The sequence below is a fragment of the Tamandua tetradactyla genome, chromosome 7 (assembly GCF_023851605.1).
Source record: "Tamandua tetradactyla isolate mTamTet1 chromosome 7, mTamTet1.pri, whole genome shotgun sequence".
Classification (NCBI taxonomy): domain Eukaryota; kingdom Metazoa; phylum Chordata; class Mammalia; order Pilosa; family Myrmecophagidae; genus Tamandua; species Tamandua tetradactyla.
Window position 1 is genome coordinate 148,802,518 of NC_135333.1, and position 20,842 is coordinate 148,823,359.

At 38.0% G+C, this 20,842-nt stretch overlaps 1 protein-coding gene across 1 annotated transcript in view; it reads right to left on the reverse strand.

The window, feature by feature from the left end:
* The window catches only part of PAWR (pro-apoptotic WT1 regulator), a 125,538-nt gene extending 111,721 nt beyond the window's left edge, over positions 1-13,817 (reverse strand). Inside the window, exons 1-2 of the mRNA XM_077111513.1 lie at positions 13,669-13,817; positions 12,529-13,204 (exon numbers count right to left, since the gene is read on the reverse strand). Coding sequence (XP_076967628.1) covers positions 12,529-13,041 — 513 coding nt within the window. The 5' untranslated portion in view covers positions 13,042-13,204; positions 13,669-13,817. The remainder of the gene's footprint in view (positions 1-12,528; positions 13,205-13,668) is intronic.
* Between the last annotated feature and the right edge of the window lie 7,025 nt (positions 13,818-20,842).

The window sequence follows — 20,842 nt, forward strand, 5'->3', positions numbered from 1 at the left end:
GTTTGATGAGTTAGTACACATGAAAGAAGGCTTAGAATAGTGGCAGGCCTGGCAACACAAAAATGTTATCTATTATTAATGTGGCTTGCTTAATTCTGAAATACAAGTACCTTTCTTTACCCATAATCGAAATAGTAAAATATTTTTAAAAGTTAACTTGAAGTTTAAGTGATTTCTGGTTAATCATTGTCTTTGAAATCAAATGACTCAGATAATAATAATAAGCCTCCCAATGCAGAAAGTGGCCAAGCCAGATATTCATCTGTCAGGAACACTGGAGAAAGTATTAGATAGGAAACTAGCCTAGACAGCCCTGAAAGATACTTCCTACCTGTTAAGATTTATTAACTAAATCTTACAACCAAATTTTGCCAAGTGTAAGGGTCACTGTCTTTTGACATACTCCAACTGAGGACACTAATGAATCAGTAAAACAAAAAATTAAATACTGAAGACATGCTAATAAAATGTAGTTGACTACAGTGTTCTACTGTTTTTACATATAATGTCTCGCCAACAAGGATTATGGCAACAACCTTGCCATAGGAGCAAGGCAAACTCCTTGCTCCTGTTTTCTCCTTCTTCTAATATACTGTTCCAAACAGATATTATTAAAATCTTTCATCATATGGAGCAACTTACTCAAGTTCTCCTATAGTCTGACCTATCAAGCCAAAAATCTTCAGCCTAGTTTAAAAGGTCCTTCACAATTATGCTCCCCAATTTCACGTATTATTATTTATAAACCCTCTATTTCAATCAGGCTCTAATTCTCAATACTATACCACTACACTCTGATCTCTCAGTGTGAATTATGTCTCTTTTTTTTAACTATCTCTTATCAGTCCTTCAAGATCCTGCTCAAATCTGACTCCGTCCTGGAAATTTGCTGAAGATTTCAATCCCCTAGGGATTTCTCACTTCTCTGCACTAACAGTTTGCATAACATTTAACATGTTATTAAACACAGTTTTTAAATGTTCCAGAATTGTCTCATATATTCTCCAAATTGGATCATAAATTGTTCAAGGTCAAAAACCATTCATTAGAAGTTCCTCCAAATCCCAGTAGTTCTGGTAACAGAAGAGGTATAGCAACTCAAATGCCCAAAAGGCCTAGTTCAGTAACATAAAATAAGTAGGTAGTAAATATATGGCAACTACATGGGAACATCCAAGCAATAGAATATTCTTCAGCCATTAAGAAAAACAACACAGCTGTGTATATTTATTGACATGGGGAGAGGTCCACAAGATATTGATTAATAAAAATATTAAAATGTTATGTATAGAAAGATGAAATTTCTGAACATAAAAATACATTTGTTGTATATATGTGCCTAAATAATCCACAAGAATTGCACAACAAAACTATAAAGCATAGTTCTCATTGGATAGCGGGAACTACTTTGCTTTCAAAAATGTTAAAAAATGAAATAATATTCATGATAAAATGCCAAGTTTAAAAGGTAGGTTGTAAAAATTTACATAGACTATATCTCAGTGCATAAACAAAAAAACAGAAGAAAATGCATCAAACTGATAACAGTAGTATACAGCTAATAGTACAATTCTATTTTCATTGTTTTTTTATTCAACTTTCTGTAAGAAGGCATTGCTTTTTATAATTAAAAATAAATACCATGCCAAAAACATGGTTTGGAGAAGCACATGACTTCCTCTAAGATAAAGAGGGAAGGAGAGGAGAAGGAAAGGAAGGACAAAGAAAAGAAAATAATTGTTGAAATTGAGCAATGATTAATATTTGGGAAAAGATTCAAAAGCGATGCTCATCCTTTAATTTAACACCTGTATTTCAAGATGAAATGAAATAGACATCTATTTTTAAATCAAGTGCAGGGCAAAGTCCAAAGTCAGTAACAATATTAAACCATAAACATTTATATGGGCATACTCAGAACTGATGCTGGCAATTTAATATCACCAGAGGCCCCTGTCTTCACTCCATGCTACAAAAAAAAAAAAAAGAAAGAAAAAAGTGACTCTCAAATCTATTTTCAGGACAGAATTATTCTGTAAACAAACAAACAAAAAAAAATCACTTCATACTCACTCTGTGCCTGTACTATGGTTTCTTTTTAACCCATGTATGGAGATCTGGAATTTTTTATTATACCAAATGTATATCATTCTTATAGGATTTTAAATTATTTACAATTCTTGAAGAAATAACTGTCTCTGAACAAGAAAATCCTCTTAATGGCTTCTAATTCAGTAGGCAAAACTTTTTTCCTTCTAGAAGCTATCAGAATTATTGCATAAATAGGTATGGAGAGAGGAAGGAAGTACGCAGCCAATAATACAAAGAATAAAGTCTGAATTCCTTGGCACAGCATTCATATCCATCACAATTGAGTCATGTCATTCCTCTTGAGCTGTTCTCCCCACCATGAAATTTCAACCCATCAAAGTTTCCTCTGTTAGAACATATACATCACTTCTTTCCAACAATGATAACCAATGTGTGGGAATTACTACCAGACAGATCTGAAATCAAATCCAAGTCTGTCACTTAGCTTCTTTAGCCTTTGGGCAAGTCACAACCTCTTTAAGGCTCAACATCCTCATCTATAAAATAAGGAACATAACAACCTACCTAATGTGAAGATTAGAAATCACAGTGACAGAAGCTACAGCACAGTGTTGGGCATATGCTAGGTACATAATATAATCTATTATTTCCCAACTCTATGCTTTTGTATAGGCTATTCACTCTGTCTAGAATATTACTGTCTCCTTCACTTGGGAAATCCTTTAGTCAAAACCGAAGGCATAATACCACCCCACATTATACAAAGCCTTTCTTGACTCCCTTATATAATTAGTAGCTCCCTTTTCTGACCTAGTTTAAGTACTTAGTTCTTTTCTCCATCATTGTTCTTATCACACCAAACTGTAATTATTTATTTTATTTTATTTTTCCCTGACAGAAGACTGGAAGCTCCTTAAGAATAGAGAGTATGTAATTCAGCTTTGTATCACCTAGCATTGTGCCTGGGGTGCACAGCAGAAACACAAATGTTTCTGAGAGAAAAAAAACTTTAAAAATCTAACAAAAATGCATCAAAGGGACAGGAATGACAAGGGTAAATGCTACAGGGAGGTCAAATAGGATGAAAATAGAAAAGAAGCTGCGACATTTGGCAATTAAGAGGTCACTAGAAACTTTGGAGGGATCAATTTCAATAAAGTAGAGGGAAATGAGAAGTGATGGGAGTCAGCAGGTGAAACCCATGCCTATAAGAAGTTCAACAATTAAGGAAAGAAAAGTTAACCTGAAGGTGAAGCAGAAGGGGCCACTTTTGCATGGCAGAATGAACCAAGAGGCAGAGGCTATTTAAGAAAAAATGGAATAAAATAAGATTGCAGATGGGGAAAGAAAGTTAAGCCCTCGAAAAAAATACTACTAGACTCAGCTAGGGCTAAGAAGGTTGAAGTTGAAATCCAACATTTTTTTAAGTAAAGAGCAGTATGGAAAGCCCAAGTTAATACGTTTTATAATGGACTAGATGATCTCTAATTTGCCAGCTGAAAACATCCAGTTATGTAATTTTTTAAACACCAATGAAATACCTCTCAAGTCCCTCTTCCTTTCCTTTCCTACTGCTGTTGCTCTAGCTATCACTATTAGAATTCTCTTAAATGAGTTTTCCTGCCTCTAGTCTGTCTGCTCCCTATCTCATCTCCTCTCCATCTCACCACTTGGATTATCTTCCCAAACTTACATTTTACATATTTTATATAGACAGATGTGGATGTTAGGTGGACAGAGATGTAAATAGATATATAAAAAATATATGTATATACTCTATAGCATTTGTAAAACACAAATTTGTTCCAACACAACTGATACATTAGGGAACAATTTGAGCATAAAACAAATTTGGCTGTTGCTGATATGTAACTACAGGAAACACTAGGTAAGCACAGAAAACTGGAGCCCAGTTAGACAGGAATACACAAAATGCACACACCTCAAACATCTACTAGCTTCTTCAGTTCACTTTATGTATTGTGGGCCACAGCTATCTACATCTGGTGTTACATTTCAGTCTGATTTCAGATACACACACGCGCGCACACACACATACACATACATTCTAAGCAAACTTCGGGTCTTTTACAAGGTAAAGTGCTATATTTATTATAGTATTTATATATTTCTTAATCATCTAACATTTGAAAAAACGTGCCACTGCCTTTTTACATGTCAAAGTTTAAGTGCTGTATTCCTAACTCTATTTTCCCATATGCCCTGTGCTTTTTATTCAGGCTTTTGCATATTGTAATGAGCTTTAGAAACTTTTATGTCCAGCTACAGCATACATTACACTTACAATTACTGCAGCTCTCACCACTTCTTTCCCACCCAAATCAAAAGCTACAGAAGAAGTAAAAAGAAAACTCTGGGCACACTATGCAATTATCTAAGGTCCTAGTACCTATGAGACTCCTTGAGTGACACTGATACTTTTCTTGAATAGAAGACTATCTCAGTAAACAAAATACACAAAAATAAATAAATGGCTGTTTATCTAAGACAATTTACTATCTGACAACCCAAAACCCACAGAATAGGGCAGAGAAGCCAGAGTCCTTTCCCAATGAAGTAATGCTTAAATTTTTAAATATACAATAACACTAAATACATCCACCTCTATTTTTGGAGTAAGAATGACATCATAAAAATACACATAATAGGTGATTAAATATACACACACACACAGCAGTATTTATAGTGTGGCTCTACTCTGTATGATAATACACTGAAAAAAGATTAGAAGGAAATTCAAATATTAATATGTATAAGGTAACAAGTGATAATTTCCTCTATCTTTTCTTGCATTTCCACAAGGGAACTACAATGAACAAATCACTTTTATTTCTAACGCATTATTTTTACCAATAGAAAAAAATTAATGTTATATAAATTCGGTTTGGGTCAACTTTTTGCTTGCATCATAAGATATGAATGTCTCACCAAGAATTCACAACCTAAAGGAACTTCTTAGATTGTTTCAACTAATACAACCTTACTTTTAATTCATATTCCTCAAGTACTAACTCCTGAATGTTAATTCTGTTCTTCATAACTGATACTTTCATTCTTTTAAAATATTACTAAAAATATTCTGCAAGAAATTTCAAAAGTAATAGAAAAATCACTTCCTACCGTATAAAGCCTGCAAATTTCTCAAATAAGATTATGTAATTTACTATATGCCAATACATAAGCTCAGTTTTAAATTACATCTTTTAAAGTTAATTTTATTACAAACATCTGTTTTCATGCTGTATTTCAAACTGTATTTTACTATTTTTAATTTATCACTTAGCCCTCTAGAGTTTATATAAAGAACCTGCAAACAGCTACCACAGAACTGAATCTACAACAGAAATTCTTTATCTTTTCTATTCAGCAAAACCCTAACACAATACTTACTCTCAGGATACAAAAGCCTCTTTTTCTATAAATTAAACCATATAAAATAAATGAGACTATTATTGAAAAATACATTGTGACTCAAAAACGTAATGGAAATTTCTAAAGAGTATCACAGAATAAAAGTAAGTCAGTCAATTTACATGCTAAGATTTGAACTCACTGGAGCTGTTTCTATCTATCTCTGAAATGCATAATTTTGCAGCTTTTAGAAATTAAATATTACAATTGGAATAATTACAAATAAAATTATTAGGAATAATTACAAATTATTCCAATGTGGTGCCCAGTGTATTTCTAAGTAAGCTAATTCTATACCAGTAGGTATACGGCCACAAACACCAATGCCTAGTACTTTAACTGAAAGTTGCCATAACAAAATATGGTAAGAAACAATTGACTAGTCAAGAACACTTCTGCCTGCAGCTCTAATAGGTGAGAACAATAAACACAGGGGAAAATTTTCTTGCACTTCAAAAGATGGCCAAAATACTCTTCTAAGAGTTTGAATTAATATTAAACGTATTTATGAGCATAATTATACATCTTCCCTTAAAGATACTTACAAATGAAAAATGACTGAAATTAAAGTTCTAATTACATATTAAATGTTCAAGGTTGTTTTCAGTAGTTTTGGGTTCTAACAAATTCTGACAAGTGAGGCAGACACAGTATTTTGCACTAAATATATCACACTAACAGTAAATGGTTAGTGTTCTGGATTACCAAGTACCTGAAGATTTCTATTAAAATATCTATAACGTTTTTACTTGGGGGGGGAAAATGAGAATGTTTAATATCCTATAAGAAACTTCCATTAGACATCAACAGTTATCTATTGCAACCTATACCATAACTGCAATTTATTCATCATTTGATCCTTTTTATAACATTTTCACAAACATTATTTCAGTTAGCTTATTTAACAATCCTGTTAGATAATCAGTATCAATTTCATTTGCCAGATCAGTAAACCAGTATTGAGCATTTAAGTCAGTTCTTCCCAAACTTTAGTACATATAGTCATCACGCAAGGAAATGTTAAAATGCAGAATCTCAGGTAACTCCACACAATTTAAGTGGAGTCCAGAAATCTGCATTTAAAATAAACAACACAGGTGATAATAATACAATACAACCACTCCCCAGCTACATCTTTTAGGACAATGATTTAAGTAACATAACAAAAGCTATTAAGTGGTCTAAAACTTCATTTTGGACTCTAAATCTCAGTGCTCACAAATATTCAGATGGTGGATATTTGTAGATCTCAATGAAAGAGTGAAATGTAAAATGTTTAAGTCAATTCACAGAAAGTATTTTGTTGAAGTAAATTAAACACCTCTTATACTAAATTCCAGGACAAACAAATGGTAGTAGTGCCCAAGTTCGAAGAAATTTTAAATTGATGAGATTGCACCAAAATTTCATCTTCTTTGTGAAATGCAGGTAAAGTTGATATTAAATGATATAGGTCCAGTGTTCGAATGGTTTAAAAACAATTGCACTTTACTGAATAGGGAGATAAAATTTGGGCACCATATTAAAATTCACTAAACTGTACAACTTAAAAAGGTGAATTTTAAGGTATGTAAATTATATCTCAATTAAAAAAACAAGAAATTTCAAACTCTAATATTTGCCAATAATTTTAAATTTCTAAAACATCATCAGCTTTAGTAGTAAACAGCATCATTATGTTTGACACCTACATAGTAAATGCTGAAAAACTAAGAAATAATAAAGGACACAAACAGACCATTAGATAGTCTATTTAAGATGATTTTAAATAAGAATTTTGACTTTATGTCTATACATTTATTTGATCTCAAATGTTTTCCTTTAAAGTCCCAATTTCATTTGCCTTTTATAATAGTGCTATTTTCAAATTTTATAGCTCTATATTAACATCTTTTACTTTACCACTAAAATAGTCTTCGTATTTCTTAAACTATATATATAGTATGTAATACACTACAATATAATGATATGGTTATTAAGTACCAGGCTATGAATGCAAACTATATCTACTCTGCTTCTTACTACATATATGGATCTCAGGCAAGTAAGTAACTTACCTTCCTTACCCCATTTTCCCCTAGGATTATGGTGAGAATTAATTGAATCTATATATGCAAAGCACTTAGAACAATGGCTGACACACAAAAAACATACAATAATGTAATCTATCTTAATCACATTATTACTATTTTTACGGAAAAAAGGCATCTCAGCAGGGGGTACAAGAGTTCAATGGTAGAATTCTCACCTGTCATGCACGTTCGATTTGCGGACCATGTACCACCAAAAAAAAACCTCTTAATGAATCCAGCCCTGGCACAATGGGATCAACAATTCCATCCTGACCAAAAGGGGGAGTGGGTGAGCGAGTTCACATAGTGACTCTGAAGGTTACTCTACTCTTATACAAGCTTCAGTTAGACATTGTTACTATCAGAACTTGTCAAACCCAACCAAAACCATTCCAGCTAATCCTAAAGAACACCTAGGGCAATATATAAGATGCTACAAAGGTTCCATGCACTAGGGTAACTTTGCAGAAACCTACAACCTCCAGATGGGTCCCTGGACCACACAACAACTAAAACCTGGAGGGCCAAGCCAAGATGGATTGGGTAGTTCCATCTCCCTACCACATGTTACTGACAGCCCTTCCAACATGAAAAAGTTAGACTGGCCATAGCCCAATACCCCTAAAGAGTGGGAGAAAGATCAAAGATGATGGAGGAGTTATACAGAGAAGGTAGGGTTTAACGAATATGATTGCTGAATCATTACATTGATAGTTCTTTTAGTCGCCAGTATCTTAGAGCAGCTAGAAGTAAAAACCTAAAATTGTGGAACTGTAACCCATAGCAAACTCTAAAATATGTCCTACAACTAACTGTTGTGTTGTGCTGTGAAGTTTATTCTTTTTTGTATATATGTTATTTTTTACAAAGAAGAAAAAAATTTGATTGTGATGATGAAAAAATATTTACTTCGTCTAGTCTCCAATGTTCTCGAGCAGCTAGAAGAAAACATCTGAGATGACGTTATAGTAGTCCACGACACTCTAGAATCTGTCCTGTAACTACTTGTTGCAGAATGCTTTGAAAATTATTGTTTTTTACTTTCTTTGCCTTGTATATTTATTATATTATACAATAAAAAAAGTTTAAAAGAAAAAAAAAAGGCATCCCAGCAAGATAACTCAATACAAATCCTCATAATAGAAAATTTTCAATTTTCTTCCTTAATGAGCACAAACATTTAGGAAAGCAGGGCTTAATATCTTATTAAGCAGTCTCAGTGTTCAGACTATATCTATCCTATTTACAAGTCCTATTTTTCTCCAACTCTGAGTCACTATTAGTTCCTCTCCTGACTCATCACATAGAAAGGTAGACAGTCTGGAATATAATGGGCATATCTGAAGGCATTTCTTCATCTACCTGTATTTATAAGATTTATTTAATGGAACTTGTCCTATATATGTTCAATGAATGCACTGAATAATTCATAAATTGTGTTCACTTAAAAGTGTTTTATATTTACATATATAAAATACTCCTTTATCTTCCCTTTTACTATCCTAAGTTCAAAGTAAAGAGTAGGTGTCATAAATCCATTGAGACAGAAAAATAATGTATCAACACTTAAGTAGACTCAAAGATCCATATTTTTTTTACCCCTAGCCAAAAACAGATTTTGCTGATAGCCTGGTGTTCAAAATTTTACTTAGCAAACTGTAGAATCAAGGATCAGATGCAATCTCTTTACATTAATTGAGAGCCCCTTGTGGACAAGGACTACGTCATTTCATTTCTGTAACCCCAGACTGGAGCTCAAAAGTTCTTTACCCTGACTCATTAGAATCACATAGAAAGCTCAGAAAAATATTAATGCTTGGGATCCCTGGGATCTATCCCAGATCCATTAAATCATAATAGAGGGGAGGGCAGACTCAGTATGGGGGTGGGAGATGGGGAAAAGATTCTCACATGATATTAACTGTAGAGTGCTGTAGAGTTTTAAACCACCACATTCTCACACTTAAAAATATTATACAGGGTGGGCCACAGTGGCTCAGCAGGCAGAGTTCTCACCTGCCATACTGGAGACCTGTGTTCCATTACCTACGCCTGCCCATGCAAAAAAATATATATACAAATATATATATATATATAAAATACTCAGCTCAAGACTCATTCTTTATAGCTTTGCCCAATCTCTTCCTTTTAAACACATGATATATGTGATGGCTTTTATACTGTTACCTCAACATTTCAGTGTTTTCATTACGCCTTTCCATTCTTTCTAGAATACAGTCTTGCTCCTTAAGAGTATGCACTGCCTTATACTTCTTGTTTTCTCTACAGTGTTAGGAATAGCACCTTGAACAGACAGGTAATAGCATGTGACTGATTTGAGAAGATATACACAAAAATTATTGGGAGGAAGTATGTCATACAAATGATCTAATTTGGGCTAATTATTACAAAAAATTAGGAATTAAAAAAAAATCTCTGATTAGCCTAGTAAACGAAAACTAAAGTTTATCTGGTTAAAGTACATCTGGATATTTGCATATTTTATTACTGACATTAGAGATAGTATCCCATCCCCACTTGCCCCTTTCAGTTTTTGACCTACTTACCTACTCTCAGGTATCATTATAACAATTTTACAATACTCTATAATTAGTAGAATGAGTTAATGAAAGTCACGAATGTGTCACACAGATGTTTAATAAATATTTCTTGAAAGAACTCAATGTTTATCAACCACTAAAATAGGCTCTTTACATACAAACTACACGCTTATCTAGTAATATAAACTTGGCTGGGAACACAGTTTGAAAATAAGAGTCTTACTCAACATTAGCCACAAAACAAGTCTACTTTTGAATATTGACAGCTGGTGATATTCAGGTTTTACATTATTTTCATAGCTGAAAATGTAAATGTAAAATGTAATATGACTTTAAAACAAGAGGGTTAAGTTGTATTATTCAAGAAGCGCCACAGCAACTGGCAAACTCACTATTGAAACTACTAAGAGAAAAGGCACACAACTCTAAAACAGCAAAAATCTAAATAAGTAAATCTAAACAATATAAGAAAATGATTCGCCTTTAAACTTTTGTGTCATATATTTTACTATTACTTAAATGACCTGAAAGAATTAATTGTTTTTAAAAAACTGCACAATGGGAGGAGGCATTCAAGAAGTGTGCCTGCTAATTAGATACTGTGGTAAAACATCACCATGTTGTGTTTGTTGTTGGGTCATACAGCATGAAACAGAACCATAGTTACCACTAAAAGAAAGTAGCCCTCAATTCCCTCCTCAATAAAAAAAGGATCAAATTCCACAGACAAAAATGGTACCCTGGGTTGTTTGTTTTTAAGGAAGATTAAATTTAGGAGTTGCCAACACCCAAACGAAAAACATTCCTGAGTATTAGACTCAATTGTAGTGGGGAGTCATCTACATTCTCAGCACTATGTTCCCTTACCCAAAGAAGAAGTATTAACAAAGAATGTTTCTCAGGGTCTCACAATGTATACCCTATTTATTTCTCCCCAGTAAACATTACGCTCGTTAAAAAGGAAAAAAAAGAAAAGTACTCGAGGAAATAATACTTTAGAACAGCCAGATAAAAAGTAAAGTTTAATATCTGCCAAGATATTTCCCTAATGAGACCCTTGCCAAAGGAACAGTGAGGAAAAGACTGAAAATGACAAATTGTTTTATTTAGAACATCAGCTAATTTTAAAGTTGAGGAATGTAACTTTTCCAAAGCCGTGTCTCCAGTTTCCCCTTAACCTTCATATTTTTAACTTTAAAAAAAAAACCTAGAAATTTGATTACCACTCTTATGAATTCCTTTTAAAGAAATTTAATGAATAACAGATCCTTTGTGCAAGTAGCAAACCACAGAGGACAGTTCTGCTGGCGGATAAAAATCTCTCTGAAACACTCATGAAAATACACCCTACACACAAACTAGAATTTTCCAGGTAAGTAAATCATATTAAAGCTTAAAAATGGGGATATGTTCAATATATACCTTATTTAAACCACAATTAAGGTTAACAATTCTTAATAGAAATTTAATTGGTGTCAAGGTTGAATACATTAGAGGAAGAAGAAAAAAATAGTGACATCTAAAGAGCCAATGTTAAAAAGATGCTACTCTGGGTGAAACATGGTAAACTTCCCCAAACCGGTGACCTACAATTCAAGCATCCAAAACTTGTTTGGGACTGTTGTATTTTGTAGGGTATGGGAGGAAGGACAGTCAAACAAGTAAAAATGCTTCACCAGTCGTTCTAATGAGAAGATGCTGCTACTTGCAGAAATGTCCTGAGAATGCTCAAAAACACCATAACAAAAAACAACCACCAACAGCCCCCGCCCAAACCTACCGCAAATGTTTTTCAGAATACACAAGCAAAATACTTGACTACGTGGAGAGATAATCTTTGTGCATTCCTAGTGTCCTAAATATCACTCAGAAAATCTGTGTGTGGTGGAAGAGTAAAGAGCGCTATATATTCCTTTGATATACTCATATTAGGTTCACTGCAAAATTAGGCGGTCTTGGATATTGCGAAGGCTGCATTTTCTTTACAGGTGCCATTAAACACTTGTAAGAGAGTAAGAGACAAGCTAACTGATAACTTGAAATGGATACAGACAGAACTAAAATGAGTATGTCCTCATCACCTTTAGTCAATTTTCCTTACTGATAAAGCAAAAACATACAAGTCTAAGTAGACAAGTCCTACAATCACTGTAAAGAAGGATCCCGAGTCGGAGAATTTAGCCAGGATGCCCGAAAACCACGTGTCCGACTTTGGGTTTCGGGAACTTCCCAGGAAGCATGTGTTCCAGAGTAAAACTCCATCACCCTCTGCCAGCATAACTCGGTGAAAGGATAGGAAGTACGAGCTAGAATGGGAAAACTCCGGGCCTCAGAGAGCGGGGAACTCCCTGGAATAAGAGACAAGGAGGCGGCAGCCCGCCAAAGTCCGGCCGCGACCCCCGCCCGCTCACCTCTGCCGCCGGGATGTTGACCACGCCGGTGGAGCGCCGCTTCTCCCGCAGCTTCCTCTTTTCGATCTGCCCCTTGCCTTTCCTGGCACTGGGGCCCGAGCTCTTGCCCTTCTCTGGGGGGCCGTCCCGCTCCTCCTCGTCGCCCCGGAGCGTGGGGGTTCCCGAGCCGGCAGCGGCTGGGGCCTCATCCTCGGGCCTCCGCGGGCAGGGAACCGCGCGGGCGAGTGCCGCGGGGCCGACCGCGCAGTTCACGCCCCCCGGGCCCGGGGCGGCAGGTGCGGCCGAGCCCGCCGGGAGGTTGTTATTGAGCTCGGTGGCCGCGGCGGGGGCCGAGGTGCCTAGCGCCCCCACTGGGGGCTTCCCCGCCGCGTCGCTGCTGCCCCCACCCGAGGCAGCCGAGTTCGGGGCGTTCTGCTTGGCGCGCATCTTCTCGCGCTTCGCCTTCCACTCCTCCAGGAAGTCTGTGGTGCTGCCGCTGCTGCTGCTGCTGGTCCGGTAGCCACCGGTCGCCATATTCCCAGCGGGGCCAGGCGGGTTCTCACCTCAGGCCGCTCCCCTCCTCCCCCGGCTCCCACCGCCGCCGCCTCTTCCTTGCAGTAGCCCGGAGACGGCGAGGGAACGACCCCCCGGCGCGGCGACGCGGGGGCGGCCGCGGCTCCCGGAGCAGCCGGCCGGGCTTAGAGAAAACACAAAAGGGGGGCGGGGAAGGGAAACGTTAGGTCCTCGCCCGGACCAAGGGTCTCCCCTCGGCCGCGCTCTCGGAGACCCCCAGGGCGTGCCCACTTCTCCCCGGTTGCGGACGGCTGCGGACTCTCCACCAAACAAAGTTTCTCCGGCGCACCTACAGCGGGCGGGGAGCTGCTCCCAGACGGGGGATCGCCGCGCCTCGAGGGGAGGAGAGAGAAATGACCCCACCCCCGGGGCTCCGACCCGCCCACCCCATCCTCAGCAGGGTCCGCGCCTGAGACCCGGGTCAGACCCTACCACCTGTCGGTCCCGCCGCCGACCCAGATCCCCGCCAACGACACCCCCATCCCGGGACGAGGCGCGGAGCTGGAAGGGGTCAGGGACCCGTGCAGACACCAGCTGTCCGGCCGGGCAGGGCGCGAGCGCCCGACTCGAGCCGCGGCAGCCCCTTACCTCAGAGGAATTTGAGGTGACGAGGTGTGGGGATGGGGAGTGAGTGCCCAGGTGAGCCGAAGCGGCCGCGCGGTCCGCAATCGGCGCGAAACCAGCCGCTGCAAACTCGCGGTGCAGAGCTCGCTGCTGTCCGGGAGTAGCAGGGAGGGAGGGTGGGAGGGAGCGAGGGGCGGGAGGGGAGCCGAACGCCGCCGAAGCGAGGGCGGAAAGGGCCGAGGCGGCGCGTGAGGGGCGCGGCGCCGTGGGTGGGGGGTGGGGGGCGTAACAGCCTACGCCCCGCCCCCGGCGCTCAGGTGCGCGGCGCCGCGCCCCGCCCACCGCTGCCGCGGGTCCTGCGCTCGCTGCTAGCAGCTTGTCGCCAGCCGCCCGCGGGATCGACCGCACATTCTTGGGCACGCCGCCTTGGGGCGTCCGGCCTCTCGGCGCCTCCGACTCCCGGGCGGGAGCGGCACTCCACGCCCTTAACCCCGCTTCTCCTCTCCGCCTCTCCCGTCCCCCACCATTCTTCCTTTTAAGTACAAGACGATATTCTGGGGAAAGTTGAAAATACTGTTGGCTGAGAGGGAAAGTGCAGTCAACTGGTGATGATTCAGGGCCTGAATAGCCAGGATGGGGAGACAGCCGTGCGTCTCTTCCTCGTCCGCTGCCCCTCTACTTCTAGGGTGTACTAGAAAGAAAAGAAACAAACCCAGTACCCTCCTTTTAAGAAGAGTCTCTGTCTCTTGTTGAAAGACTTGGTCGAAGGGAGAGGCTTAAATTGTCAGTGAACTACCAACAGTTTACAAGAGTTTAGGCTTGCAAGAGAAAATTAAAAAGTTATTTCTGCAGTGTATATGGCAATCCCAATCCTATTTGGAATTTTCCTCTTCACCCTGTATCTACACCTCCGCTCTACAGATACTGAATTTAGCAGTAAAGCTCTGTAGGAAAGTATTGAAGCAGTACTTGTGCTAATTTGAGATGAGCTGCGCAGGTTATTGTCTCTATTTTCCCCCCTTAACGTTCCTTAAATTAAATCTTATCCTCAAGGGCAAGTTGTCCAATATTTCTGGATCAGGGCCGGGTGGGGTGCTACTGGCAAGCAACGGAAGAGACTGGCCTCACTATCTCCGAGTAATGCCAGAACACATCACTGTCAGGCTGCAAATGCCAAGTCACCATTTTGTAAAAAGTAGGAGCGCCCTGAGTCACACACTTACCTATCATGACTCTTCCTTCCCTATGCTTGTTTTGCCCAGGTGGCACATGGTGGGTGGGCAAAGTGTTCCTGCCACAGGAATTGTGACAAGAGAACGTGAGTCACATGGTATTTATTTCTCAGAGGGAAGGTCACACAGTTCTGATCTTTGGTCTGATTTTTTAAGTGAACTATTGTTAACCAAGAGAAAACTCTGGAAAAAATCCTTGGAAAAATAATAGAAATAGGTTTGAAAAGCTGAGTGAAAGTGGCTGTTTGCCTAGCTGGTACCAACCTGGATGCCATACCTGAAATTTCTCAGTTATAGATTCATTATTCTGATTTCTGGGTTTTAAGAGGAGAGGGTGGTGGGAATGATTGAGCGTTTATATTTCACATTAATATGCTTTGTAACACCATGTAGTGTAAAGACCATATATATTTACATAGATGCAAACATGTTAAGTAGTTTTGAGAAATCTTACGTAAGTTACTTAACTTCTTTAAAGCTCAGCTTTCTTTACTATAAAAACCAGCAATAATGGCATATATTTTTGAGCTGTTTTAAGAATGAAATGACGTATGTGAAATGTGCTTGATGCAAGAAGCTGCTCAGTAGACCTATTCCCTTCTCATTAATAGGATGTCAAGGTGAGAGCCCTAGGTCTCTAAAAAGCTGTTTGGGAGGGACAGCCAAAAAGATGTTACTGAATATAAAATATTTACTTGAGAACAATAAACTCTGAAGAAACTACAATAACATTTATGCCATGTAAATGTGTTACTGCATCTCTCAGACCAATTTTCTTAGTATTAATAGGGTCTGAGTTGGCTGCTAATGACTTGTGTGGCTTTGAGCAGGTTGTGCCTCTGTTTACTTACATATAAAATGGGAATAATAATACTTCATACATTTTGAGAGTGCTGTGAAAGTGCCTGGGGCCCTTAGATAAAAGGTAGTATTTGAATACCAGAGTAGTTATTAATCTATGGAGTGACTTAGGAACTATGGATGAAAGAGATTATTGAGGTACAAGGCACTCTGTGTTATTATTGTTTTCATTTATTATGCCTTTTGTCTTTTACTTTACCATTCTCAGTATTCCCAAAGATATATTTCACAGGCAGACTACTTCCAACACTGCACCAGGATAATTAGCTGAATCATTCCTAAATTGCAAGATATGTGCATATCCTTAATCTTTATGTATAGCATTCTGATGATATAATCCCCAAAGACTCAAAGCTTGGTTTCTTAACCTTGGCACTACTGGCTGAATGATTCTTTGTTGGGGGTGGGGGCTCTCCTGTGCATTGTAGGATTTTTAGCAACATCTTTGTCCTCTACCCGCTAGATACCGGTAGCACCTGCTACCCAGTTGTGACAAGCAAAATTGTGTTAAGACATTGCCAGATTTCCCCAGGGGTTGGGGGTGGGGAAATTGTCCCCAAGTTGAGGACTTCTGACTTAGCCCAAAATAACTAATTTTGTTGACCCAGTTGACATTGATAAACAGGAATATGATAACGCTAACAAAATAAATAAAAAGATTCATTTTAATATGTAAATGTTACTTCTTCTAAATGTTGTCTTAGTGTTTTCCAGGCAGTGAATTAGCTATGATGTAAAATAGCCTGTTTATCAGTGTTGAAATAATTAATAGTATATTAGGAAATAGCCCCTCTGCCTTCGATGCAAATATTTCTGGAGCATATGCAATTCATTCTCTTAAAAAAAAATCAAAATAATATGCATAAATAGTTTTAAAAGTCAAATACTTTAGATCTACAAGGATTATAATAAAAACAGCAAACCCCTACTTACCTTCCCTACTATCCAAAACCCTCAGAACATTGAACTATTTTAGCTGTTTCTGCTAATCTAGATTTTCATAATTATTTTTTTATTTGCTTACTGCTAAGCTTCTTGAGCTTTCAATTTGTAAACATCTTTTATTGACTCCCTGCAATAGAAGAGGATTTAGCTCTCTTACACCAACTACACACAAATGTTTTTTACTCCTAAACTTCCAATATATTTATATCACAAACTTTATTAAAGAAATGTTGTGTTATAGTATCACCAATATGCAAATATTGCTCACAGCTGAGCCATGTAGTGTACTATGATTACATTTTATTTTTTACAACTTTTTCCCCTTGTTTTACAATTATTTCTTTTTCCTGAAGTTAAAACTTGCCTCTGGATTGTCATTTGCATATTTTTCTATATCACAAATTTATACACAAACTCTCTTCCTCTCAGTGCAAGTAAACACATTGGATAATCTATCAGTCTAATTCTGTTTATCTTGGAGGCGTCTCTTTTGGACCCTTATTTTGGGGTCCAGACCTCTCCTCTTCCAGTCTGGATGATTGCTTTCAAGGCTGGTGGCTCAGTGGTCATCCTGGGGATTATACTTCTCTAACGACTTGCAAATTCCTTACCAGTGTAGACCCCTTGTTTCCTGAATCCTACATTTACCTCTTGCTCCCACCCTTCCCTCATAGTAGAATACAGCATCCGGTATACTCTGATGACACATTCTTGGAGACACATGTTAGGAAATGTTTTTAATTTATCTTCACACTTGATTAATAGATTGGTGGAATATAGAATTCTAGGTTGGAAATCATTTTCCTTCAGGATTTTAAAGGCATTGCAGTACCATCTTCCAGTTTCCAAAGTTTCTGCTTAGAAGAACCATGGCATTCTGATTCCTTTTTATTTTCTCCTGAAAGTTTTTTGGACCTTATTACCCAGATCTTCTGAAATATCTTGAATATATGCCCTGATGTGGTCTCTTTTCCTTATTTTCTTAGGCACTCAATGGGCCCCTTGAATCTACTATCTACTTTTCAATTGGAAAATTTCTTTATCCAGTTTCTTTGAGAATTCTTTCCTTTGATTTTCTCTGTTCTCTCTTTCTGAAATTCCTGTTATGTAGATGTTGAACTTCTAGAAGTTCTCTAATAAATTTTATTCTTCTCTCTCCTATTTTTCATCTCTTTGGCATGTTATTCTACTTTCAGGGAAATTTCCTCCACCAACCTTTCAATTGAATTTTCTGTTTCTGCCACTATGAGTTCTCCAAGATCTCCTTTTTGTTTCTAAATTTTCCTTTTCCGTAGCATCTTGTTCTTGTGTGTCATAGAACCAAAACCTTTTCTTTCCCTGAGAATTTTTTAAAACTTTTCTTCTTATGTCTTTGTCTACATGCTCCTTTTTTCTTTTTTGTTTATTTTACTTTCATCTTTCATTTTAGAGGATTTCCTCATCAGTCTGCTATTCATTCATGCTTTTTTTAAAACTTTTTTTTATTGTGAAATATAACATATACAAAAAGCAATAAATTTCCAAGTACATTTTAACAAATAGCTATAGAACAGATTTTAAAAGTTGGGTATAGGTTACAGTTCCACAGTTTTTCATTATATCTTTTAGCTGTTCCTAAGACCCTGGAGGACAAAAGAAATATCAATATAATGATTCAGCAGTCATACTCATTTGTTAAATCCTGTCTTTTCTGTTATAATCCTCCTCTTTTTCTTTCTTTTCTGTGAAAAATAACATATTTTCACAGAAACAAATAACATAAAAAAGCAATGAATTTCAAACTACATTGTAACAATTAGTTGTAGAATAGATTTCAGAGTTTGGTATGGCTTACAATACCACAATTTTAGGTTTTTACTTTTAGCTGCTCTAAGATACGGAGACTAAAAGAAAATCAATATAATGATTCAGCATACATACTCATTTGTTAAACTCTACTTTCTCTGTATAACTCCAGTGTCACCTTTGATCTCTCTCCCACTTTTTAGGGGTTTTGGGCTATGCCCATTCTAACTTTGTCATGTTGGAAGAGGCTGTCGATAATATGGGATAGGGAGATGGAACTAGTTGATGTTCTGGAGAGGCTGGCTCCTCTGCATTTCAGGACTTATCTAGTCCAGGGACCCATCTGGAAGTTGTAGATTTCTGGAAAGTGTCCCTAGTACATGGAACCTTTGTCAAATCTTATATAACATACATATTTAATTTTGAAGCACTGAAAAGTGGATTGGATGCTCTTTGTGAAAGGTCAGGTTTGTTGACTGATAGGCCTCATTTAGGGAACACCTATTTGGACCCAAGCATTCTGTAGAGGATTATGTCAAATGTCAGAATTTGTGGGGCTTTTCCCTTGGCCTGACAATTTTCCTAAGTGAATCTGTCTTTCTCTGCCTGTGTTGCCAGTTGTCAGTTGTTTCAAGTGCTGAGCACAAGAAGAAAGCTGGTGAAGGTGGACTCAATACTCAATATATAGTTTTTCACTCACTCTCTATGTTCAGTATACTAGTCTACCCAAGTTCAGTGCATTTGTGATTCAATATCTGCAAAGCATGAACTTTCAATCCTCTGCTAAGTAAGGAGAGATAGCCTTCTTGCTGCTGGGCCTTGCAAAGGAGACTTGAACATCTAATTGTTCCTTATGTAGATTTCCAGTTAATCCTATCTTCATCCCCATTCTTTGCTCTCTTTCAGAGGTATATATGGTGCCCCCAATTTCTGAGCCTTTCTGGGGTTCTGCAGAACAAAAAAGATTACTTCTCATTGGTTTTTTCTCTACAGGTGTTAGAATTCATCTTTCTCTGCTACAGTCTATCTGCTTTTAATCTTCATTCTTCCAAAATTGGTTTACCTATCTTCTCACGTCTTTCCTCTTTGTTGTTCTAGGTTTATTTCTTTACTTTTCTCTTAGTGAAATTTCTTGGGGGAGTAGAAATAAACATGCAGGTTCAATCTGTTATGTTAAACAGGAAGTCCCATCCATCTATTCTGCAGATTTCCAAATACTTTGAAATCTATTCCATGGTAATGCCAAATCAATAGAGACCTCTACATCTTATTTACCTCCTCTTTGAATTTCATAAGTCCAAATTGACTACCAGTCTAAGAAAGAGCTCTATGAAATGTGTTGTCATGTCTTCTGTAGAGTATATTAGATGTTATGGCTCATTACTGATTATGATATTCTGATTATCAGACTCCTAGGGAAGAATTTCTTTCTGATGTCAGTATTAAGAATAGTTGTATTTCTTCTTTGCAATTGATTTTTTTTTTAACCACATTATATAGGTAAGTGCTTTTACCCTTTTTCAATCGACTGCAAGTAATCTAGGGCCTGTTTTAGTTGCTAAAGCTGCCAGAATACAGTATACCAGAAATGGAATGGCTTTTATAAAGAGGATTTATTAAGTTACAAATGTACAGTTCTAAGGCCTTAAAAATATCCAAACTAAAGCATCCAGAGAAAGATACCTAAAATCTAAAGAAAGGCCAAATGGCGTCTGGGATTTCCCTGTCAGCTGGGAAGTCACGTGGCTGGCCTCTGAGGTCATTGCTCTCCTCTGGTTGCTTTGTGCTTCTGATTCCAGTGGCTTCCTCTCTAAGAGTCTGTGGGCCCTCCTTTAGCTTCTCCGTGACAAAACTCTGGGTTCTAGCTTGCTTAATATCCAATGGGAACGCACATCTGCTGGCCTCCTCTTCCAGCTTCTGATTTCAGATGGCTCTCTCAGATCTTGTGGGTCCTTCTGTTGTTTTTTTTGTGCATCTCCAAAGGTCTGTATCTGCTTTGGTTCTTTTAAAGGCTCCAGTAAACTAATCACGACCTGCTTTGAATGAGCAGAGTCACATCTCCAACTAATCAAAAGGTCACACCCACAGTTGGGTGTATCACATCTTCATGTGAACAAGCTAATCAGGAGGTCCCACCCTGCAATATTGGATCAGGATTAAAAGAACATGATTGCCCCCACAAGATGGGATCCAGATTAAAAGAACATGGCTTTGCTGAGGTACACAACAGTTTCAAACTGACAACAGGGCCTATCCAGGGAAGACCTAGGCTTTGTGGTACCTGAAGCTTATACAATTTAGAGAATCTTCTTAAGAAAAATAATAGGTAAGAAAATGATATTTAGAATGAGCAAGAAGTCAACAAATATTATGTT